Below are 25689 nucleotides of genomic sequence, written 5' to 3'. Positions count from 1 at the left end.
CATGGCAATGATTAGGTCATCTGAATTGCTTCAAAAATGAGAATGGTTGAGAGTTTTGTGGCACCTTACAGGTGAATAGAAAACATAAGTTTACAGATTAGAGCCCCCTTCATCTGAAGCATAGAATGTAAGAGTTACAGTGTGTGACATTTCAATGAAAACCTAAAATGTATACAACTTTTTAAGTAATCACTTATAGCAGCTATAATGAGTGATAGCACCATCTCCATAGCTTTGCTCATTTAACAATCATAATGTGGGGGGGGGGCGGAAACCTATGGTGGAATCCATTTGGTAATATTGTGCATATGCAAGGGCTTTTGATCCAGTAGAGGGATCTGGTAATAGAAGAGGAAGGGAGGGGTGGTTTTTTTTACCATATCTCCTTCCTCCTATGCCACATTCTACCCTGTTCTGAAGGATCCCTCAACTCCTTGGAACCAGTTTTCTTGGGCTGTTAAGGCAAAGCATACAGGTGCTATAATGCATTCACTTTTTAAAAACTGAAATGAGGGTTTTATGGTTGAATATAGCAAACACTTAATTTCTTGGGTGTTGTTTGACTATTGCAGCTTCCCCATTTAAACCTCCCAGAAATCTGCACACTTCTGATTCTACGATGTCAAGTTTCCGTGTAACCTGGGAGCCAGCCCCCGGTGAAGTGACGGGTTATAAAGTAACTTTCCATCCAACTGGAGAAAGCAGGCGCCTTGGAGAATTAATAGTTGGGCCATATGACAACACTGTTGTATTGGAGGAGCTCAGGTATTGCCACTCATAATTTCCTTCCTTATCAGTATTTCCCCCCCATAGGTATTTTTCAGTCAACTGCATCTCTTTCAGCATATAATACCAATTCTATCATCCTATGTTTATTTTTTAAAGTCTATTTCATTAGCTGCCTTAGATGCCAAAGGCAGAAAGGCATGGTAGATATACTATTCAAATAAAGGAATTAAAATATGACCCTCAAGAAAGCTTGTAAAACCCTTCTGCTGGGTCTGTAGTTGTCAGGGAACTGCCATCAGGGCAGGAGGGAGAGAGCAAAAGCCAGATGGATTATAGAGAGCCTCCAGGGACCGTGGGAAGTAGCTCCTCTTCAACGGAAGAGAATAAATGCAGTTCCAGTGGAGAGGAGGTGCAGGAGTCGGAAGTGGCGAGGCAGTCCCAGGACTCCTTGCCTGGGAGAAGCGGGGAGGGAAGGGGTCCTCTGCTGCCCACGCCCTCTTTGCGCAGAAAGCATTTGCGCAGAGAGGGGAGGTGCAGACTGGGCGTCAAGGAACTGCTTTGCTGGAGAAAGTTTAAGAACCGCCCACTCACGGATTCTGCCAGAGATTGAGTCAGCCACGGGAGAGTGGAGCTCCGGACTGATAAAGTTTATTTTGGCAGCCAAGCCATGTCTTCACAGCCAAGTAGGGAGATATTTGCCTGCTTGCTCCCGAGCAACCCCTTGGAAGCATAACAGTAGTAGTTGTTAGCTGTCTTGATGGTCAAGCTTGGCTCAAAGCTAGGAGATACAGCTATAGATATTCAGTTGTAAGGACCAATCTCTTGCTTCAGTAATAGTTTTTTGCTCAGTGCCATTTTTCTAGAAAAAGAGGTGCCGGAACTCACAATGAACACCTCCCTTGTTCTCTTAGAATGGCAATGGCGCTCACCTGAGAGGTGCCGGAAAGGAGTTCCTGTGAGTTCCCTGTGAAAAAGATTTAGATTTAAATCTTTAGATTTCAGCTCCTAAGGCCTTACCCTGCCTTAAAAATCCATGACATGGAGAATCATCATACTTTAGTGGTTAGTGTTTATGAACTCTGATCAAGAAGACCCAGGTTCCAATCTACACTTGGCCACAAAGCTTTTTTGAAGATCTTGTTGGGCCAGCCTAACCGACCTCATATCCTTCTTAGGATAAAATCAGTGGGGAGAGAGCCATGTATTCTGCCCTGAGCTCCTTTGAGAAATGGCAGGATTAAAAACAGAGTGAATAAATCTATAAAGATGTCAAAGTGACCCATCCATTCCCAGTCTAATTTGCTTCATATATGCATTTAAATCACGCAGGGCAGGCACTTCCTACAAAGTCAATGTTTTTGGAATGTTTGAAGGAGGTGAAAGTGCACCACTGATTGGAGAAGAAATGACTACCCTTTCAGATACTGCTGAGGTGCCCTTTTTACCTGAAGGTAAATATGGTTTTAATGAGAAGCCCGTTTCTTATTTGGATATTCTAGCTGTAGATCTTTACTTTTATAAAACTGGTAAAGCGAACATAATTAACTGATACAGTTATTTACTTGCAGGAGTAATTGCAAAAAGAAAAGGCTGCTTTTCATGAAGACCACTCCTTGGTCTTTAGTGACCATTTTTAAAGATAACTTCCCTCTCTGTTAGTTTCCATCTTTATGAAAAGGCTCTCTCTTGTTTGTGAAGACTTAAATGATTATTGCCCCATTTCACATTATAGCTATGCAGACTTATACAGTTACTCATGCATTGTCAAATACACGATATACACACACCATTCAGCACTATATGGAGTCAATAAACAGCCCATATGGTGCCACCACTGTCCTTTTTCTGGAAATTAGAAAATGCTGTAGGAAGGATTTTGAAACCTTTCAAAGAATTTAGGGCAGGCATAGGCAAACTCGGCCCTCCAGATGTTTTGGGACTACAACTCCCATCATCCCTAGCTAACAGGGCCAGTGGTCAAGGATGATAGGAGTTGTAGTCCCAAAACATATGGAGGGCCGAGTTTGCCCTATGCCTGATTTAGGGTGAATAAAATTTGGCCAGGATCTGAACAGCTATTTTATATGTGTCCAATGACTTCACCCATTGAATTTTTAAAAACATTTTTCTTTGATCCCTGTGGTGAATAACATACCATGTTTGAACATTCCCCAAATTTTCAAGAGCTTTACTCTATGGCAAGTGTTTGAAAAACTCCAAGCAAACATGGACATCTGGAATTACTTTCTTCAGTTCTTTGGATCTAGGACTGTTTCTGCACTGTTTCTGCTTGATAGTGCAATCTTAAATACATTTACTATGGAGTAAGCCCCAGTGCACACAGTGCAGCTTCTGAGTAAGCGTGCATATAATTCACTGTGCAATAGTTCACTGGCCAAAACTGAAACATTGTCGGGAGGTATATAATGCTGGAAGTGAAATGGGAAAAACAGTGGTACCTCGGGTTAAGTATTTAATTCGTTCTGGAGGTCCGTTCTTAACCTGAAACTGTTCTTAACCTGAAGCACCACTTTAACTAATGGGGCCTCCTGCTGCTGCGGCACTGCTGGAGTATAATTTCTCATCCTGAAGTAAAGTTCTTAACCTGAGGTACAGTCATACCTTGGGTTGAATACGCTTCGAGTTGAGCGCGTTCAAGTTGCGCTCCTCGGCAACCCGGAAGTAACGGAGTGCGTTACTTCCAGGTTTTGCCACTTGTGCATGTGCAGACGCTCAAAATGATGTCACATGCATGCGCAGAAGTGACGAAAAGCGACGCGTGTGTGTGCAGACGTGCCGTCGTTCCTTACGTTTACTTCTAGATGCGAACGGGGCTCCGGAACAGATCCTGTTCGTTTCTAGAGGTACCACTGTACTATTTCTGGGTTAGCAGAGTCTGTAACCTGAAGCGTATGTAACTTGAAGCATATGTAACCCGAGGTACCACCCGAGGTACCACTGTAGTAGTTAACTCCTCCATATAGAAAATGAGCAGTGTTCTGAAACTTCGTAACAGATAACACCCATTGGCCACTTGACTGACATGATAAGCTAAATGCAGTCCTCACCTCCATCCTATGATTTATTTTATTTTTTTGCAAAGTTCTCTTGCTCCCTGCAAAAGAGGCAGAAAAATGAATTCCTCCTTTGAAGGGAGTGAAAGAAATGCAGAGTTCAGTGCAGCACTATAAAATAATTCCACTGAAGTCACTTATACTGAGTTATACTGTGTTCCATTCTTATGGAGGAAAGAATACTTTTGAGGATGGAAAAGTCCATCCTTCACAGCAGGGAACCCTTGGATCCAACTCAGTAAGTACAGTCTGGCTAAAATTAGGTATTTTTCAGTCTCATTTATTCTTAGGGGACAGTTAAGCACATGGGCTTCTATTTGACTAAGTTTTACTTAGAGTAGGCTAATTGGAATGAATGAACATGACTTACGTCAATCTCAGTGGGTCCGCTTTGAGTAAAATGTAATTGAGCACTACCCATACTTAACTTTCTCCCATTGAAATAAGTGCACCTTAAAAAGTTCCTAATGTTGGCAGGATAATACCCCGTTTATATCATTGCAATTTCCCTTTATTCCTGCAGTTATTCCCTACAACCTAAAATGCTTTTCTTTCTTTCTTTTTTAAATAAATGAGGTGAAGTGGCAGCCTTTATGGAAAATTGTGCTCATAAAAATCCATATGCTGCATTAAAACATATAGACTTTCTGCCATGGCTTTCTGGTTGGAGACTAATTTACAAAAGATTTGATGGCATTGATATTTCCAATGTTTAAAATTAAGGCCAGACTCCAGACAACTGTGTGTGTTGCTTTGCATTCACAATTATCAGGGCTTTTCTGGTCCCCTCCTCTCACACAAGGCTCTTAGAATCCTGAACAGTGTTAGCAAGTGCATGAACTTTAATATATACCCTATTTCATGATTTATGATTGTGTTGATTAAAGACTAGTGTTGTATTTTCTATGCAGAAGAGGATCATGCTTTTAAATCCTCAGGTACCTGGAATAGTTCTATTCATGAATCTACAGTTTTGGATCAATTATGTGGAACATAGATGAAATCACTCTGATGAGTGTGCCTGATTTTACTCAATGGGATTTCTTCCATGTAAAGACCAGAAGCTATGATGGCATGAAGCCAGAAGGTTTTGCTGCTGGTAACATGATCTCCAGAGGAAAAAAGGAGGAAGAGCACACATACACCCATTCAAATGGCTAATGAAAGGATCATATTTTAAACCCTTGTGTCTTTCTGCTTTGTATAAACACACTGTGATTTTCAGCATGTAGAAAGCAGTTCTTATTTTTATCCTACAAGTGGACGGTCCCCAATGTTTTATTTACTTTCTCTCTGAAGCATTTAAAACTTTGTATAAATGTTTGTTTTTGTCACTTCTGATTCTTTTGTGTTTATGTGTGTTTCTGTATCTTATATGTGTTGTGTTCTTTCTCTTGTTGTGTTAAATGTGTAAAAGTCTGCACCATCTTCATTAACAGACCACAAAACAGTATAAAATTAATTTTATCATTTATCTCCACATATTAAGTATATGGACTAATTTCTAAAGATTCTTGTTTAACACTCCTCAGATTTTATCAATGCTCACACATATTTAACTGGAGAAGATGTGCAATTTTGAAGTAGTCGTTGTCATTGGCTACCTAACTTAAGTTTATTTAGTTGTTCAATAATTTAGCTGTGTTGATTCTCACTGCACTTGGGCCCAGGCTAAGTAATATTCTAATAGATCATGTCAGTGTTACGGGCAGTGCTCACCAGAATATGTTTCACAGCACATCTTTTAAAGCAAATATTAATAATACATAATCTCGGAAGTGTTATTGGTAGCGCTATGGAATGCTCCTAACGACTTTAAGTTCCAATTTATATAGAAGAACACTAGTCAGTTACTTAAACCATGCATGCTGGACAATGTAAAAGAGGATAGGATAGAAAGCAGCTGTTCATTTGCTGCAACTAACACACTTGTATTTTGATTGCTGTGACAGGCCTGGAATGCAAAACCAAAGTAGAAGCAGATATTGTGTTGCTGGTGGATGGCTCGTGGAGCATTGGTCGGCAAAATTTTAAAACAATCAGAAGCTTCATTGGTCGCATTGTTGAAGTTTTTGACATTGGTCCCGACAAAGTGCAGATTGGTAAGCCTTGAATGTCCTGAAATAATTTGGGGGTGCTGCTGTTTCGGGACCTTTTGCAACTAAGTTATATTTCTCTCCCAGCTCTTGCACAGTATAGTGGATCTCCTAGAACAGAATGGAACCTCAATGCACACAAAACCAAACAGAGTTTGATGGATGCTGTTGCCAACTTGCCTTATAAAGGAGGGAACACCCTCACAGGTAACATTCTGTTGCTGAATTCATCATAAGGTACACTGGGGAAATTAATACAATGTTATATGGTCTGAAAAGATTTTTTGTTTTGAATATATTATACTGACTTTATAGAGTGGACAAAGAAATGGTTCTTTAATCTCCTCTGTTTATCTGCTGCCACTCAGTCTCTTCAAACAACACTCCACAGAATCTCTTCAGAACGGTTCCCCAATTTCCTCAGCCAAGACCTTCAGTCCCTTATAGTAGCCCTTAAGGAACAACAACAACAACAAAGTCTGTGCTACAAATATCTCACAGGGAGCATCACTGCACAATCTTACTCTGTATAAGTGATCTCCAAACTAGGAGGGTAGTCTATGGTTACCAGGCAGAAAGTTGTCTCGCCAGTGCAAGTAGATAAATAGGTACCACTGCTGCAGGAAAGTAAACAACGTTTCTGTGTGCTCCGACACTCGTCACAGTGTCTCATTACACCAGAAGTGCAATGTCATGCTGGCCACATGACTCGGAAAGCTGTGGACAAACGCTGGCTCCCTCAGCCTGAAGCAAGATGAGCACCACACCCTATAGTCAAGTTTAACTGGACTTAAGCGTCCAGGGGTCCTTTACCTATGAGTGGTAACCGTAACAGCTGGAATGAAGTAAGTACTTAGGGCAAAGCTTATGTGTCTCTTAATGAAAGTACCTATCCTACCTTAGGGACGTCTACCCTCTATGCTGGAATCTATGGCTAATGAATAATGGGTACCTGTGTGTGCTGTGATTTCAGGAGATGCTTTGAAATTCATCTTAAACAACAACTTTAAGATTGAAGCTGGCATGAGGCCTGGAGCTCGCAAAATTGGTGTCCTCATCACAGACGGCAAATCACAAGATGATATAGTTGTGCCATCTCAGTCACTGAGAGATTTGGGAGTGGAGCTGTATGCTGTTGGTGAGTATTATGTGGAGAGGTGGGAAATATAGAAGTTGGTTGGAAAACTAAATCACTCATTCTCCTTTATATGAATTGGGAAACCGTCTAATGAAAATGCCTAGGTTATTTTAAAATGTTTTATTTTTGTGACCTTTTTAAGGTATCAAAAATGCTGATGAAAATGAACTGAAGCAGATCGCAACAGACCCTGATAACATTCATGTTTACAATGTTGGAGATTTCGGCCTCCTTGTTACGATTATTGATGACCTCACTAATAATTTATGCAATAGTGTAAGAGGTCCAGGTATGTTTCTCTTTCTAGTTTCGTTTTCAACTTCTTTTTACCTTTTATATGATGCCTGCTGAATTTTTCCTAAATTACTTACTTGGAACTTTGTTTTTGCATTACCCCCATGGTGTGCTAGCTGTTAAAGCCCATCTGCTTTCTGAGCTCTCAGGTAGCATCTGAAGCTCTGGCTCATGTGAGAAGCAGCAGTGTGGCAGCCCTTCACACATGCCAGCATTACCACATTTTCTGTGAATGGGGAAATGCTGAGTGAGAACAAGTTATAGGATGGACTTCTCCCACATGTTTAGTTTCACAGTCCAGGAAGGAGATGTACTACACTGGTGACTCCATCACAGAGTAATAAGAGAAAAGTTCCTTGGGAGGAAAATATATTCTATAGCCGTTTTAAGACAGAGATACACATGAGCATCTGTTGACATATTATTTAACAAGATCAAAGGGCAAATTCAAATGTTACAACAAGTCCTGCACAGAAAGAAATATATGAAATAACATGCCCTCAGCATGTCATTTGTGATTTTTGCACATCAATTGGTTTTTTTGCTCTGAAGTTTTTACTGGCTGCAGCTTCTCAGTGCATGGACTTAGGTTTGCCATAACATCTCAAGTGTGATTACCACAGATTAAAGAATGCATCAGATTTTACTATAAATTATTTTATGCATATGAATCATATACATTTCAGTTCAGTAAGTAAATAGATCCAATACTTAAGTAAAAACAAGTTGAGTTGACGTATGCGGATGATACCCAGCTCTACCTCTTTTAAATTGGAACTAGTGAAGGCAGTGAATGTTTTGCATTTCCTTCTTTGGTAACCCTCCTAATGAAGATTTTATAGTATTGTTCCTTTTTTTTGCATCACAGCTGATTTGGCACTACCACCAACCAATCTAAGAACCTCTGAGGAGACACCTTATTCCTTCAGAGTATCATGGACACCACCTACTGAGAGCGTTGATAGATACAGGGTTGAATATTATCCTGCAGATGGAGGCCCACGAAAGGAGGTCAGCACTGGACATCCAATTTTATGATTTTTATTTGTTTGTGTATACCACTGATTTACCAGTGGCTCTGCTCCTTCCTCCTGGACCATGTCCAGAAAGTAGTGCTGGGGGATGAATGTTCAGACCCCTGGGCTCTCACTTGTGGGGTGCCTCAGGGCTCTGTCTTCTCCCCCATGCTTTTCAATATCTATATGAAGCCACTGGGAGAGATCATCGGGGGGGGGGGGGCGTTTGGACTGGGTGTTCACCAGTATGCGGATGATACCCAGCTCTACCTCTTTTAAATTGGAACTAGTGAAGGCAGTGAATGTCCTGTGTGAGTGTCTTTACTAGAAGTTGCTTTTGTTCTATCAGGGCCAAGAGCAGAAATAGCAGTAGATAGATTTATGCACAATTATGTCTCCCGTTTCTTGTTTTCATGCAGGTCTTTGTAAGTCGTTCAGAGACGACTACAGTTCTGACTGGCCTCAAGCCCGAAACAAAGTATGTTGTGAATGTATATTCTGTGGTAGAAGGTACCAGTAGCGTACCTCTAGAGGGCGTTGATACGACTTGTAAGTGTCAATTCAAATTCAATTAAGATATGTGATAATTCATAAAACTTCCAAACTGTTTTTAAAACAAAGTTCTGCATAGAATGTTTGTGGGAATATGGAGTGGAGATGAGAACTCCAAGCATATAAAAAACCTCTATGGATATTTTTAAAAATTGCAACCTCCTTGTAGATAGACATTACCTTACTGAACAACAAAATGATTCACTCTGGGAACTGTAGCTCTGTGAGGGGAATAGGGGGTCTCCTAACAAGTCTCAGCACCCTTAACAAAGTACTGTCCCCAGGATTCTTTGGGGGGGGGGGGAAGCCATGACTGATTAAAGTGGTATGACACTACTTTAAACGTATATTGAGGAATGAACCTAAGATGAGAAAGAGAACATTGGGTATTTAATATTCTATGATATTATAAGCAATATGGCAGGAGACTTTTGGTTCTTCAGTCCAGAGGGTAGAGTTATGAAAAGGATGAGTGCCAATCAAGCTGGGTGACCCTGAGAGTGTGATTCAGCTTTGTCAATATACATTTCAGATTTACCAATTTGGGATTGTGGCTGTGTAGATTAAGTCCAGAACAGATGAGAGAAACTATCCCGGACAGTTATGTGTATTATGCTCTCATAGGATTAAAACACTGTTCACCGAAAGTCATGTACAGTTTGTGACCCACTAAACTAAGTTCAGACTATTAGCTATGCATCAGAACCTGCCAAGTACCCAACATCTCCCCTGTTCTTACAAACCCTGGGAGACTGCAAAAACAGGAGGTTTCTTAAGCCCTGTTGGGTCAGTATGTACAGCTGGTGGGCTGTGTTCAAACTAGTTGGTTATAAGTTGTGCGGGCCTGGTTTACTGCAAAAAGAATACAATAACTAAAAGCTACTCCCCATCTGAAAGCTGAAAGTTCAAGCATGTTTTCAAAAACGAAGACGTAAAATATGTTTATGGACACAAATAACTGATGTGAATCACATTTATGGTTCTGCAGTGCCAATCCCTTCAGTCAGAAACTTGAATGCATATGACATCACCTCAACAACAATGCGCGTGCGATGGGAACCTGTCAGTGGAGCTACTGGCTATGTGCTGCTGTATGAACCTGTCAATGCCACAATACCAGCAACAGAGAAACAGGTAAAAACAAATTTAAGAAAGAGAGACAGACAGAGAGAACCTGAATTTGCTTCTATATGCCAAAGCAGTGAGACATTTATTTGTTGTGTGCATAGATTATAAAATAAAGCAGCTTGATTTGAAAGTTATATATGAGTCAGGAAGTTGTAAATACATTATTAAACATGGAAGCTGAATTTTTTAAAAACAATGTAAAGGCCCAAGCATTTTCTTTTTCTTTCTAGTGGCTTCTTCTAAACTTCCTTGTTTCTTTTTCTCTTTTTCCAGATGCGTGTTGGAGCATCAGTGAATGATGTACAGCTGCTTGACCTGATTCCCAAGACTGAATACACTTTAACAATTCATTCAGCTTTTGGTGACCTCATCAGTGATCCACTCACCACTCAGGAAGTCACCTGTAGGAATAATATCTTGCTTGTTTTATATCTACCTCCTCTTGGTTTAGTAATGCCATGCTTCAGCATATTAAATGTATACTGTGATTTGTGTACAGGCAACTTCTCACTTGCCACTTATGCATGACCGTGTGCATGCACAGCTCTCATGAACTGGATGTGCCACGTGACTTTGTTGAGGCTGCTGAGTGTCCCTGCCTAATAGCTGACTTGTGGGGTAGCGCAGCAGGAACAGCAACAGCCACTTTCCTGTTCACTAGCCATTAGGAGGGGAGGCTCAGCAGTCCTCTCCAGCTCAGAGGATGTCCTCTGGGCTCTGGGGAGGATCTGCTCATGAGCTGGAGGAGCAGCAGCGCTTTGTTGAGGCTCCCCACCTAAAAACTGACACGCAGGAGAGAGCTGCTTTGCTGCACCTCATTTGTTAGGCGGGGAGGGTCAGCACTCTCAACAAAGCCCTGCTGTTCCTCTGACTCATAAGGAGACTCCCAACAGAGCCCAAAGAGGATGTCCTTGTTGGGCTCTGGGGAGGGTCTCCTCATGAGCCATGAGGACTCTATGGGGTTCTCCCCACTTATGCACATTTCACTTATGGATGTGGAGGGCCTAAACATTACCCCTGGGTAAGTGAGGTGTTGCCTGTACATAGTTACCCTGGCGGAGGAACAGGAGTGCGGTGGGAGCGCATTGCCATGGCAGCGCGATCCCGGTGGGGTGCCATTGCGGCTGCTTCCCCACCTGCACTGGGCACCATGCCCCCGCAGGCGACATGCCATGCCCACAGGATGCTTGTCACACCCCCAGGATGCATGCCAGCCCCAGCCCCTCCTGCTCTCCACCCCCCAGTGCCGGAGCATGAAGCTCCACCACTGCATAGTTATACCATTACTCAGTTATTTAGACACATTCTAGGGGCTTGGATTATTGTCACTAAACCCTTCCACTAATACATAAAATGTGATAGTGCTACTGTACCCATACAGTGCTTGAAATTTGGCTGCTAAAAAACAGTTCCAAAGATGTTCTGAAAAAGGCACATATCATGTTATTCTCCATGGGAAGCCTTTAGATATGGCTGTTCATATAGCACAGGCATAAGGCGTATTAGGAATAGATGATAGTTTTCCCCCTCTCTGGAGAATTGAAGGTTTTTATTAGAATAACCATTTCTTATTGTGTATATATACTTGCCCATTTTTACCTCCCATAAGCGTGTTTTTCTGGTTTACATATTGTTTCAATAACTTGTAAAATCTGTTTGAAAGGTGGCATTCTCACTTGAATTAATTTTTTAATATGAATGTAAAAGTTACATGGACTAGGAGATTTAAAGATAAATATTTGCCAAAATATAAACCTGTTTGGGGGATGGCATTTAATATTCTTGCCGGTATGTCTGATTATTCGACAGTACCTTTAAGTGGAGCAAAAAGCCTAATGATAAGAGATATTACTCACAGCAGCATGAGAGTCATTTGGGAACGTGCTCCAGGGAAAGTTCGGAAATACATATTGAAATACAAAGCAGCTGGGGAAGATGACGTGAAAGAGGTAGGTGAATTTTAGCTAATATGTGAAGATAGCTTAAGTGGAGTATTACAGCATGACCACCTGCAGCAGTGTTATTAAGGAGCAATCAGATGCCTGAGTTCCTGATATGTAAAATTATTTCCCCTCTTAAACAAATTTAGATCCTTTGGTTTCAGTGGTACTGAACCAACATATATGGATTGTTCTTCTCTTAGAAGTTAGCATTGCTAAGCCACAGGATTCTTATGTTATAGATACAAGTGGTAAAAGAGTGACAATGGCTAGCATGTGTACTTTGCTTGCAAAAGGAATATTTTTTAAAAAAAATAAAAAGTGACCAAGGAATATAGAAAAAAGCTATGTGAAGCAAGCCAGTATGAGGATACAGTGGTACTTTGGGTTACATACGCTTCAGGTTACAGACTCTGCTAACCCAGAAATAGTACCTCGGGTTAAGAAGTTTGCTTCAGGATGAGAACAGAAATCATGCGGCGGCAGTGCAGCAGCAGTGGGAGGCCCCATTAGCTAAAGTGGTGCTTCAGGTTAAGAACAGTTTCAGGTTAAGAACAGACTTCCAGAACGAATTAAGTACATAACCAGAGGTACCACTGTACAGGGCTGAACGGCTGTGAATATTGTACCACAGCAAGACTGGTGAAACAGCTTGGCAAAAAGCATCATCACGAGCACTCATTAAATTGAAGGCTGGGAAAAGTTCAGGGCTTTGTCCTTATAGCAGCCTTCCCCAGCTTGGTCCCTCCATATGTTTTCGGACAATAACTCCTGTTAGCTTCAGCCACTAGGGATGATGGTCCTAGATCATGGAGAAGGATAAAAGAAAATATCTTCAGGTTAACACACTTTGATGCTGTTCATTTGTAAATACTGAAAACAGATTAGTACCAAGTTCACCACAAGTCGTCAGTGATATCTATCCACCAGGAATAGCTTTGTAAGGATAGTCCTGAACTGTCTACCACATAGAAAACAAAAGTATGAAAGTGATGTTGTAAGGAGAAAAGCAGTGTTTTAATAAATCTCTTTTATTTATGTCTAGTTGGAAGTGGATCCCTCTCAGACCAGCACAGTTCTCCCTGATCTTTTTTCAAAAACACTCTATAATGTTGAGCTCGTTGCAGTATATGATGAAGGACCGTCTATGCCAGTAGCTGCAGAAGGCACCACTTGTAAGTCAACTCTATTGCTTAATAGGTTTTCTTAGATCAAGTGCAGAAAAACTTTGGCCCACCAAATGTCACTAAACTAGAACTCCCACCAGCCCCAGCAGGCATGGCCAAGGATGATAGGAATTGTAGTTTGGCAACATCTGGAGTACCAAAAATTCTCCATAGTTGTGTCAGTTTCTTAAAGAAATGTAGGGTTTAAAATGTTGAGTTTTTGGCCTAGACCGGAATGACTCTAGATGAGGAGACTTAGGTTGTTCTCCCAATCATCATCCTAGGTGGGAGGTGCCAGCAGGAAAACATGAAAAGATGAAGCAGCAGCTCCCACCTCTACAGTATATGTAGCAACCACGAATTGGGCAGTAACAAGCATGCTGCCATTAACATAGGAACTGTATTCACCCATGAGATCATGGATTCAAATCCAGACAGTATCCCTGGCAATAGCTCCTATCAGGCATGCTGCCAGAAATTGCATTGTAGAAGCGATTAATTGGCTCTCTGGCACAGCATCAGGATTGGCATAACGCCCACTGCGGTGACTAAACAGTGTCTTTGGTACAGTTTTCCTCAGGTATATTGTTGTGAATAGTGCCTTTGGTTCTCAAAGAGAAAGCTGCAAAGGATCACCTTTTTCATTTGCCAGTTCATGCCACTGCCCACAGGCATGGCAGACTCACATAACAGTGGGAGGACACTTTGTAGGGCACACCTGGCATGAACTTTTGCACCCCAGATCACTTGGAGGTCTGGTATTTAGGACTCATGAGGAACACAGGGAAAGAAAACACAAAGTTGGATGTGCAGTATGGGAAAAGCAGCAACATAAATAATGACAATAACATAGGCGAGGACCAGAAACCTGAAGAGGTTTCATAAAGGCAGAGAAAAGGGCCAAAGGGGACAACATAGAATTGGCCATATCCCTGCTAGAACACTGTGGACACTGTCAGTCCATGTACACCGAGCCCCTGCACACCCACCTTAACAGAGTTCACTGGGGTAGGATTGTTCCAGTACTCATCTGCAGCGCACCACTCAGTTTATAAAGGAAGCATGTTCTTGAGACAGCTTATATCCACATACAGTCTCTATAGATAAAAATCACTATGATGCCGTTTCTGTGACTACCCCTGACTGGAAGCAGTTAAGATGTGACTAGAGACTTCATAACTGGCACAAACATGGGGTGGGTGGGGGAAGGATGTTGAACAAATAGAGAAGTGCACTATGGAAGATAAAGAAGAGGTTTTAAAACTCCTGTTTCCATGTACAGTATTGTAGTTTGAGTGAAAATGGGCTTGTTGAGCTCCTCAACTACCCATAGGCCCCAGGCGGATATCCAGTCTTGCCATATTCTGATTCTGGGCATGGCAGATGCAGTAGCATTCTGCAATGTGCAGACTGTGGAGCCAAAAGACTGAGCCTGACTATCCTACTGTAGGAAAAAAATCTCTGCTGTTCTAGAGAAATTAAGGATTTCACCCTATGAGTATATGGTATGTAAACTGTTCTGTACATTCCCCATGTGGTTTGTGTCCAAACTCCAAACGTCTTATGTGGTGGATTAGTCTCTGCATATAACCTTGCATTTCCAGTGATGTTTAGTTTGCAGGGGTTTTCCTCTTGTGAGGCAATTTCTCACTTCCTTTTCCCTTCCTGGCAGTACCGGTACCAGCACCACAAAATCTAAGAACTGATCAAGTAACCAAGACAAGTTTCAGAGGTACTTGGGACCATGGAGCACCTGATGTAGCTCTCTACAGAGTAGAATGGGGACCACCAGGTGAAGAGAAACTACAGGTAAGAATTTTCCAATAACCCCAAAATCAATCACTTTAAACCCTTTTTGTGTGTTTAATGCTGTTTGTTGGAAATGTTAAACTGGTCACTGTGTTTTCTAAACTTTTGATACCTAGGGAACTGGTTTCTTCATTAAGTCTGGAGACACATTGAATCCTTTTGTATACAAAAGTGACTGTATGTGTTCTCTTCCTTGCAACTATAGATTAGCTCAGTTAATATTGCCTCCTGGCACCCCATCTTCCTCTCTATCCAGTTAGGGAGTTCTCAGGGATAGTATCGCACTTTTTGTGCAATGGTCCATTTGGCGATCAATTTTAGTGGATAGTATGGTGGCGCTGTAGGGACGCGGGTGGTGCTGTGGGTTAAACCACAGAGCCTAGGACTTGCCGATAAGAAGGTCGGTGGTTTGAATCCCCACGACGGGGTGAGCTCCTGTTGCTCGGTCCCTGCTCCTGCCAACCTAGCAGTTCAAAAGCACGTCAAAGTGCAAGTAGATAAATAGGTACCGCTCCGGTGGGAAGGTAAATGGCGTTTCCGTGTGCTGCTCTGGATCGTCAGAAGCGGCTTAGTCATGCTGGCCTCATGACCCGGAAGCTGTACGCCAGCTCCCTCGGCCAATAAAGTGAGATGAGTGCCGAAACCCCAGAGTCGTCCGTGACTGGGCCTAACGGTTAGGCGCCCCTTTACCTTTTTTATGGTGGGGTTGCACTACTCACTTAACCACCCTCTGCCTGAGTTGCTGCTGTGTGCTGATCTTACTGCCATCTCTTCCCTCACCTTCTCCATTTCAGTGTGCAGAAGGAACTCACTTGGAGGGAGGTAAAGTGAATGATCCCCAACAGAGATTTAAAATCACAGAACATGCAGTAAAGTAAAGCATGGAAGTATAGGCTGTTAGATCTTTAAAATATCCCCTTCTAAATGGCTTCCAAAGTTACTTACTTCCTTTAGTATATAAAGAGACCACAAGTTTGGTAAGTTAAAAATGGTTTACTTAAAAACTCTTCAGAGTTCAGATTCATGCGCTTTTTCATGCAGTAGCAAGAAAAGACAGGCAATACAACTTAGTTTCAAAAAGTAGTAAAATGTTTATAAATTATTTGTATAGAAACACAAAGATGGCTTGCTAAAGCCATGTGGTCTAAGCTTGGAGCATCTAGCTTTGACATCCTTACTAGAGTTCACGTGGTGGAAGAAAAAAAGAGCAAAGAGTTTGGCAAATGTTCCTCCAAGGGTGAAGAGGTGTGACTTAGCTAAGCCTGGCAGAGCAGCTTACTCTTCTTAACTCCTTCATGCATTACTTAGAGTTAAGCATGTTGGTAATATGAGGCTGGTTTATCCGTCACTGCCCATATAAAATGGTTCATTATCACATAAAGCTGACCATAAAATCATGGTTGGATAAATTAGCCTGTGGACACGCTGTGTGCTGGTGCATGCAGCTCAAACAGTCCCCATCTTACTCACTGTCTTTCTATAATGGGGAAACAAATGACAGAGTGGCTGGCCTAGTGTTATGTGTGAATCAGAGCTTGTGGTTTCTTTATGAATAAACTGGAAGCAGAAGCTGGGGTATGTTCATACACTTCCTAATTTCCCTCAGTGTAGTTTATGAAAAGCTTTCTGTCATAAAGTGGCTATTGGCAGAGGTGGGGAAGACTAATACTTCATAGGATGATTGTCTCCTTGCTCTGAAAGACATAGGGTTGTAGATTTATCCAACATGTTGGCTTAATTTTTCAAGGACATAACAACCTCTTCCTGTAGCACACAACTGTGTAAAAATCACTGTTGATCAATTGTTTGTAGATGGATTTCTGTATTTAAAGAACTTAAAAGATCTGTTCTAGTCCATGAAAAATGTTAATTGTTAAATATATTGCCTCAATGAGTAACTTTCTTTCTTTCCCCCCATCCCCTGTCACTTCCAAAGACAATTCTTAATGGTGATGAAAATACTCTAGTTTTTGAAAATTTGAACCCAGACACACTCTATGAGATTGGAGTTACTGCAATTTATCCCGATGAATCAGAGAGTGATGAACTGATTGGCAGTGAGACCACATGTAAGAAATTCTGAAATGCATTCATACATGGATTACAATTTGTAACAATAGTATTCAAATGAAAGACATGTTTTTAATGCAAACTTGCCCTGTTTGTGCTTCTCCCCCTCCTATAGTGCCCGAGGTGCCTCTGACAACAGCAGGTAAGAGCCTGAATTCATTAATAACATTTTATATATGAGGATTATACAGATACCAAAAGACAGAGCTAGTCCAAACCAAGCCAGGATGCAGAGAAGCCAATGTTTCTGTACAGTATACTTAGTGGTGACTCATAAAAGGGGAGAGAGGCAGAGGCAATGGTGTCATTCTGGCAGGGGCAGCACTTAGCTAGTCAGGGTGAGGTGGAGATGAGGTCAAGTGACCTCTGGGTTGGTGGCAGTGCATACACCGGTAGAGCTTCTGCCATCCTAGAGTTCCCCCAATTCACCACTGCCACTTTGTTCCCCCTGCCCCTGCCCCGAGTTCACCATCACTACTGGGAAGATACCACTGTCTTAATCTCTACTGCTGAAAGTACTCCTGTGTGTACACAGGTTTTGTCCCTTCTTGAGTTTCTCTCATGCGTTGTGGGATGTTGCTCTGGAGGTTTGCCTGAACTTCAGCAGGCTTTTCAGAGGGTGTGTGGTTTGAGGTAATGCAGCCAGAAGAAAAAAGTTGCTGCCACTACCCTATGTCCACTGAAGTACTTTCCACCCATACAAAGGATAGGGTGGCTTTAAAAAAAAGTGACAACTTGGTGAATTAATAGCAACTTTTGTATATTTGGTGATGTTCTACTCCCCATTAATCATGTTTAGCTCCATGCAACATTTCCATTCAATTCTCCTTTGCCCCTTCTTATATAAGTCATTTTGATATAATCTTGCCCAAATTCTGCAGTTGGGTGGATTTTATTGTTCTCAGCAGGCCCCTATATGTGTATTGTTATTCCAAGGTGGTGCTGCTGCTGCTGATTTTCAGTAATGTCATGTAGAATGACTCATTATATGTTGTTTGTTAAACAACCTATTTGCTAAACAACCCTTTAATAAATTCATTTCAGCTCCAACGGGTCCCCCAAGAAACCTTCAAGTATACAATGCAACGTCCAATAGCCTGACTGTCAAATGGGATCCTGCCATTGGACGAGTGCAGCGGTACAGGATCACCTATCGACCTACAACTGGCGATGGTGCTGAACAATCGGTAACCAACTCTGAAACTATTCTCTAATGGGGGGAAAGCAGCATTGTGCTCCTGAACAAATATCTGCTTTTGAAAACATGAGCTTGTCAGATTGTTTTGTTTTCATGTTCTACAGTTCTGCAGAAAAGTATTTATATTACAAAATCAAAGAAAGTGGATTTGTTTCCTGTATAAGTAGAACCCACAAGATGACTCATGGTGGTCTTTCAGATGTAATCTGGCAAATATCAGTTTCTCAGAGCCTGCAGAACAAACAGTTGCCAGGGATTGCTTTTTACTGGGGTGTTCTGTCCAAAGGCTCTTTCAAACACTGCAGATTTCTGACATACCACGGTGAAAAAGCACGCAGATTATTTTAAATTGTCATGTGTCACAGTTGTATGCAATATGGTTGGTCACTGTGGGAGCAGAATGCTGACTAGAGAGGCATTTGTTCTGCTCCAACAGGACTCTTGTATTCTTATTTTGCTGTGTGTATTCACAGCTTCCTAGTGTGTTTATATTACTTGTTCATTTATTACTTGTACATGCTTTTCTCTTTATGGAAATGCTTTTTATGTAGGAACTTTGTTGCGTCTGGTCTTTGTAAATGCTGACAATATCTGTCCAACTGGCCACAACAGAAGCCAAAGATATTTCTTTGGAGCCCATGGGCAAAGCATTTAGATCATGAGACAATGTGGGAATCATCATGTTTCGCTGTTCCAATAAACATCAAGGTTAATTTTCTTTGGGTAGCAGAATTGGCCTTATATGCCCTTTAGCTGTAGATTGAGGACTTGGAGATCTGTACTCACTAACTAATATGTAGAAATAAGAAAGATGATCCAAAAAGAGCTCAGATCATTCAACATTTAATATTTTATTCACATGGGTTTAACAAATGACTAATGCAGTTCTGGTATTTTTTCTTTAATCCACTGAAGGAAAAAGTCAAACAATGTATATTGACTTAGGCAGACAGTATTGTCTGGAAAACAGAAACTTGTATACTTGTAGTATATACGAACTGTATCCTTTCAGCATCTTTGGAATTATCTGCCTGCTCCTTCAATTTACATTTCATTCCATTGTTTTTTAGACCACTGTAGGAGGGAGGCAGAACAGTGTTGTACTACAGAAGCTGCAACCTGAGACACGTTATAGTGTTACAGTTTCATCCATATATGCAGAAGGTGAAGGGGGACGAATGACAGGCAGTGGCAAAACCAGTAAGTAAAACAACTTTGGTTTTCTCATTTGTGAAGAATTATGCAAGAGTAATGCTAAATCACTTATAAAGTTGGCAGGCTTGGCTTTTCCTTTGTTGAAGTCCCCACAGATATTCATTTCTTTGTGTGCAACCCCCCCTTTTTTTTGAGAAATGCCAAAACTTGCTTTGAAAGTGAAAATATCTTCTTCTTTTTTCACGTCTGATTTTATATTGATAATTATATATAATTTCATATTGAAAATATCTGTAATCCTTATCTTAGAGGTTTGGCAGCTTTTCTTTTTGTTTGTGTATAAAAGAGAGTGTGAGAGAGATAGTCTTTCTGGATGATTTTTTTTTTTTATTGCACAATCATCACACAATTCTTACTCATCTGTGGTGCAATCTTCCAGACTTATTTTTCCAGGTTTGGACTGCTGAATGCATATACACAGTTTTCAGGGAAACCTGCTGGTCAGTGCAGTGGTGTAGCGTGGGGGGTGCCAGGGGGGCCGGCCGCACCGGGCGCAACATCTGGGGGGGCGCGCTCGCTGCCTCTGGAGTCGCCGAAGAGCCTCGGGCGCAGGCTGTAGCAGAGCCCCATGTCTCGTGGAACCGACGAGCTGTGCGCGGGCCCGGGCTGAAGGCGTCCGGCAGGCAGCGGCTCTCAGCCCCGCGCGTCAGGGCCGCGGAGGACGTGCCAGGCAGCCCCTCCTCACAGCCCCGCCTCCGCTGCTGCTGCTGCAGCTGCTGGGCCATGTTGCATTTTCCTCGCCTCTCTGCCCCCCTCCTCCTCCGGGCAAGCGGCGTGGTTTGGGCGGCAGCGCCAGCAGCAACTCGACTCAGATTGGCAGGTTAGGGGTTGGGGGGGCGCAAATTACTTGCCTTGCCCCGGGTTAGGGGGCGCAAATTACTTGCCTTGCCCCGGGTGCTGACAACTCACGCTACGCCGCTGGGTCAGTGACCTTGTTGTCACTGGTAATAGGTGGCAGAGTTCACATCCCAATACTCTGTTATTTTTGTTTAAGTAAGTAATACAACATTAAGCTTAAGGATGAATGTCTGTCAGCTATATCACTCAGACTGGGAGCACACATGGAGCCTGTTAAATCCAACAAAAAGAAGCAAAACATATCTACCAGCATGGCTACCTGCTCCCACTGTTGTAGTGCCTGGCCCTTTTATATGAATATTTCACATTTTCCTCTTTCCCCTCTATTTAAATTTAGTTCTTTCAAAGACATGTGCTCCTTTTATTCCACATTCTGGAAAGTCCCTTGGTGTCAACATTCTTTTGGATGCTTATCATTACTACTCACTGGATTTCACTCAAGGATAATAAATCCCGGAATTTTTTTTTAAACTGCAGCCAGTATGTGTACATGTTCTCAAAAAACCATGCTCTTGATTAATTTGCCACAATTATCTTTTGAAATTTTCAAACTTTAGTTTTATGCGAAAGAGGAACATTCTGAATGTTCTGACATGGTTGACATGGTTGGCTAGAACAAGAGAGATGAATTTTATTAAGACAAATTATACTTCATAGTTATCTAGACTAGAAATAACTTTTTTTCTTAACAGTGGGAGACAAGTAGATAAGTACACTAGTCCAAAGAGTGGAAGGCAACATGGTAGGAATAGTTCAAGGGGTATGTGTCATAAGGGACACTGTATTGTTGAGAGTGGGGAAGAATATTTATTAGTCATATTTTAATCCTGTCTTTTCACTATGACCACAGGCCTTGGGGACAAATGTGGCCCCCAGGCATTCTATCTAGCCCTTGAGGCTCTCCCTAGGCCATTCCCCAAGCCATGTACCTTACTGGCTCTGCTCTATGCTTTCCTTAAATGTTCTTGCCTGGCTGGAATGTGTCTTTGCAGTGTGCTAATTCCTCTCGTTTGCCTGAACGGAGGGATAGAGATTTGTGTGTCTACTGAAGCCTCTGATTTTTGCATGGCTGGAATGTAGCTCACTAGACACAAATCCATTGCTTCTGCACTTTTGCCTCTAGCCCTGCCTGTTACTGGAAAGTTCCCCACAAGGGAAAGCAGCCCTTGGACCTGAAAATAAATCCCCCATCTATGGATGGGGGATAAATTCCAATCAGTTGTCATTTAAAGGCTAAACTATCAAATTGGCCCTTTCCAAAACAATATGAGAACAGCCATCCAATTTTGCGTTGCAGTTCTCCGACCAATATTTTTGTTTTTGTTTTACCAAAATGCATCTATTGTAGAAAGTGTGAATAAAAATAAACGCATGAGTGAAAAAAACATACAAAAATGCAGTAGGGATAATTGTTTGCAAAAATGTGTACATTAATCAAAATGCATATAAAATCTATTTATTAAGAGAATTTTTAACTAAAACGTTGATGAATTTCATGAGGGTGTTTTTTTTAAAAACAAACAAATGAACTCAAATTTCTGCAAAATGTGGAATTTAAGTTGGGAAAAGTGAGAAACAGAACTGAAACTGACAAATCCTTCCCTCTCTATCCCCATATCTGCATTATGGAGTTACATCAGTATTTTACAACTGGATAGCTCAGTTGGTTAGAGTGTGGTGCTGATAATGCCAAGGTTACAGGTTTGATTCCCATATGGGACAGTTAGAGTAGATGATCCCCAGGGTTCCTTCCAACTCTATAATTCACATTTGCCCTATGCCTTGAGAGTGAAGACACAAAACAAGTGGCAACTCAGTCATGCCATGAGCAGCATGCCAGGCTAACTGTTGGGTTGGAAGGATGAATAGCTGTTCTTTGCTTCCTAAGCCTCCCTGTGAGTCAAACCAGCAGCAAGGAACTGCATCTCCTATTTTTCAACTCCCTTTGTGCTCAAGTATGGCAGACTAGATTCATCTTGCAAGTGTTTGTAAGTCCAAAGAGTAGTTTTTGGACAAAGTGTTACTTGTCACTGACCAAGGCTAGGCACAGCCACTCACATAAGAAGGCAACATGATGCACAATAGTAAGATTCTCTGAGCCTGACAATGAATTCTGTTTATCTCAGAACCTCTCAACACTGTGAAGAACCTCAGAGTCTATGATCCAACTACCAGCACATTGAATGTTCGATGGGATCATGCTGAAGGGAACCCTCGTCAGTACAAGTTGCTTTATGCACCAGTGGCGGGAGGTGCAGATGAACTGGTATTCCTTTTTACTTTTGTATACTTCATACTTGCCCTGCACTTGCAACTGTTTTTTGCTAGAGGTGGTTTCATAATTGGGCTGGGGCACCACTTAGAGCTGAATTTTCCATTCAGAAAATTGTGTATGGTACAACCCTCTTGGGACTGTATTACTTAAGTGTACAGGTGAGGAGTTCATATGTTTGACTCCTACTCTATGAGCATAGAGCAATGGCAAGCCAGGGAGAAAGCTAGGGCACAACCCTTTTTGTTGACATCTGGCTGGGCAGATTAAAACATGCAGCAACCCTTTCCCTGCATGCAGGAAACAGCTTGCTGGAGTGGACAGAGCTACTACTCTAGCCTCCTGGTGGGTAAATTTCTTTTGTTTACCAGCAAGGAGATGGGAAAGGTTAGAGTGGTGCAGACACACTGGCAGGGCTGCCAGATTTGGTCTGCTGGAGCATTTGCACCACACCAGACTCCCCAGTACCATGCCCCTCTCCCTTCCAATAAGCAACAGTGACCCACCTGCCAGGTAGCGATTCCGCCTCACCTGGTGAGTTGCTGCTGTTGCATGCTGAACTTTCATAATTCTAGGAAGGTGTCTTGTTGTCCTTAAACAACAGCAGCAGCAGCAGCAGCAGCAACAACCACCACCACCACAAACCAGGCAGTACCCGATCCAAGCAATGCGTTGGTTGATGGAACCGCGGGGCTAAGCTGGCTCGTCTTGTTGTCCTTTGAACATGAAGATCAGTCCTTACATGGTAGAAAGTAGCCCAATAAAACCATTCCCTCTTCCTTTTTTCCTTTTGTAACCCAACAGGCAACTGTCCCAGGCAACACAAATTATGCAGTTCTAAGAAATCTCCAGCCTGACACACAGTACAAAGTAACTGTGATTCCTGTTTACCCAGAAGGTGATGGAGGGCGAGCATCTGACAATGGGAAAACTTGTAAGTAACACTATGTTGTTTTGTCTTCTTCATAAAATATTGAGGCATTGGGCTTTGAGCCACAATTCAGTGCTGAGCTACTTAAACCCACTTATTTTAATTAACTTAGTTAACTGCACCATATTATACTATTGTACAGATAGTTAAGATGAAACCTTTTGAGGCCCTTTTGCACACACTTCCCTCTATGGACAGGGACCTGTGAAAGGGTATTTTGCAATTCTCTAATGCAGAGTAGGATAAGAACATGAATATAGATCCCTCTGAGTGATAAGGTCTCTGCCACCATGTTATGAGTTTTCAATGCAATCTTATTTGTGTCTGTGTAGTTCAGTGGGAAGTACTGCCAGGTTAAATATCTATAGGATTACACTATTTTACATCCCAACCCTATCCATGTTTACTTGGAAGTAAATGCAATTTTATTTGATGGAACTTATTTCCAATTAACTGTGGTGTTAGAGAAAAAGCCTTTCCTCCTCCCAGGAAGGGAAGGGGTTGTGATCGGGAGACGATTCCTGCGTCATGCACAGGGCGCTCCGCCCCCTGCTTCAATTCCAGGGCTGGCGTGCCACGCCCCTCCCCGGTTGGGCACCCAATAGGGAAGCTCGGCGGGGGCATGGCTTGCTGCTCAAATGCAGCCGCGCCAGCCATCCCCACCATTGCACACACATTTTCTTCGAGTCACCCACCCTCCACTCCCTTTAGATTAGCTGTTCCTGAGACTTTGCTATGGACCTCTGGTTGGTCACCCTGTTTAACCAGGGGGCCTGGTAGGAGTTTTTCCCAATTGGCTAAATTGGCCCGGCCTCTTGGTTTTTTTCGCCTACCTCGTAGCAACCATCACAACTTTTGTGGTATTTGGCGGTTAGGCATTGGAATGTGTTGTTGGTGTTTCGGGGGGCAAGGTGTGGCCATCACCTTCCCCGGCAATTTTGGGTATTGCCCAAAGGAATCCGGCGGTCGTGGATCCTGTCCGATGCCTGTGTGGCGGGGGGCCATGGCACGACCCTCGGTGACATCAGGAAGAGAGCCTATAGTTGGATTAGCATCAACAGGCTTCCCCTACTGGTGGTTAACCCTCCTCAGACTCACCCCTCTACGAGTGGGTGGAGTCTAATGTTCCGTGGTCCAATGCCTAAGCCAATACCTTCTCACATGCTGTAATCAATAAAGTTGTGGCCTTTACCTTACCCATTAACCTTACATTCTGTGTTCACGTGTCTTTATTCCCCAAGCGGGGATCGGGTCCTCGAATCACAATACAGGGTTGGAGAACTTCTAGCCCTCCAGATGTTGCTGGACTCAAGATTCCATCATCCCTGAACATTGGCCATGCTAGTTTGAGCTGATAGTAGTTGGAATCCCAACAACATCTGAAGTCCACTGATTCCCCACCCCTTGGCAACAGCATTCTTAGAATAGTCCATTCATTTTATAGCCACTCTCTCCTGTTACCTGGCTCTGCAACTAAGGAGTTATTATTTAGTCTAAAACTATCTGACATTATTTTTGATTCAGTAATGAGAGGAACAGCAAGAGGCATCCAAGTTTACAACCCAACACCAAACAGCCTTAATGTCCAATGGGAACCTGCACCAGGACCAGTGCAGCAATACAGAGTTGTCTATGCTCCATTGGTTGGCACACGGCCATCAGAATCTGTAAGTAATTTAACCTCCTGGGCCTTTCCATATATGAATTATTGGGTATAAAGGCATACTACAGAGCGGGCGCACCACTGCCTCCTTCAGATTCCCAGGGGAACTGAAGGAGGCAGTGGTGTGCCCGCTCTTAAAGAAAACATCATTAGATCCCTTAGATCTATCCAATTACCGCCTGGTTTCGAATCTTCCATTCCTGGGTAAGGTGATTGAGAGAGCGGTTGCTGAACAGCTTGGTAGGTTTCTGGATGAAACATCGGCTCTGGATCCATTCCAGTCCGGCTTCCGCGCTGGTCATGGGACCGAGACGACTCTGGTCGCCCTAACAGATGATCTCCGTAAGCAGCTGGATCGAGGCGGGTCGGGGCTGCTGATTCTTCTAGACCTGTCAGCAGCCTTCGACATGGTCGATCACGAACTCCTGGACCACCACCTTGCCGACGTGGGGATCCAAGGAACAGTCCTTCAATGGCTGTGCTCGTTTCTCTCTGGTCGGGGACAGAGGGTGGCGCTTGGGGGGGAATTGTCATCGCGCC

The 25689-nt window shown here is 42.6% G+C and overlaps 1 protein-coding gene across 4 annotated transcripts in view; it reads left to right on the top strand.

The window, feature by feature from the left end:
* Nucleotides 1-25689, top strand: part of COL12A1 (collagen type XII alpha 1 chain) — a 130761-nt gene that overhangs the window by 46798 nt on the left and 58274 nt on the right. For all 4 annotated transcript variants that reach the window (XM_080997877.1, XM_080997874.1, XM_080997875.1 and 1 more), the window contains exons 16-35: nucleotides 573-765; nucleotides 2059-2180; nucleotides 5756-5905; nucleotides 5987-6106; nucleotides 6873-7037; nucleotides 7180-7326; nucleotides 8200-8342; nucleotides 8767-8896; nucleotides 9888-10033; nucleotides 10301-10430; nucleotides 11837-11976; nucleotides 13013-13142; nucleotides 14806-14942; nucleotides 16879-17011; nucleotides 17128-17154; nucleotides 18057-18199; nucleotides 19281-19410; nucleotides 22410-22549; nucleotides 23360-23489; nucleotides 25011-25153. In XM_080997877.1, coding sequence (XP_080854003.1) covers nucleotides 573-765; nucleotides 2059-2180; nucleotides 5756-5905; nucleotides 5987-6106; nucleotides 6873-7037; nucleotides 7180-7326; nucleotides 8200-8342; nucleotides 8767-8896; nucleotides 9888-10033; nucleotides 10301-10430; nucleotides 11837-11976; nucleotides 13013-13142; nucleotides 14806-14942; nucleotides 16879-17011; nucleotides 17128-17154; nucleotides 18057-18199; nucleotides 19281-19410; nucleotides 22410-22549; nucleotides 23360-23489; nucleotides 25011-25153 — 2699 coding nt within the window. The remainder of the gene's footprint in view (nucleotides 1-572; nucleotides 766-2058; nucleotides 2181-5755; nucleotides 5906-5986; nucleotides 6107-6872; nucleotides 7038-7179; nucleotides 7327-8199; nucleotides 8343-8766; nucleotides 8897-9887; nucleotides 10034-10300; nucleotides 10431-11836; nucleotides 11977-13012; nucleotides 13143-14805; nucleotides 14943-16878; nucleotides 17012-17127; nucleotides 17155-18056; nucleotides 18200-19280; nucleotides 19411-22409; nucleotides 22550-23359; nucleotides 23490-25010; nucleotides 25154-25689) is intronic.

The sequence above is a fragment of the Podarcis pityusensis genome (assembly GCF_964106645.2).
Source record: "Podarcis pityusensis genome assembly, chromosome: 3".
Lineage (NCBI taxonomy): Eukaryota > Metazoa > Chordata > Lepidosauria > Squamata > Lacertidae > Podarcis > Podarcis pityusensis.
The sequence above is the reverse complement of the archived record's forward strand: the minus strand, read 5'-3'. Positions and strand labels throughout refer to the sequence as shown.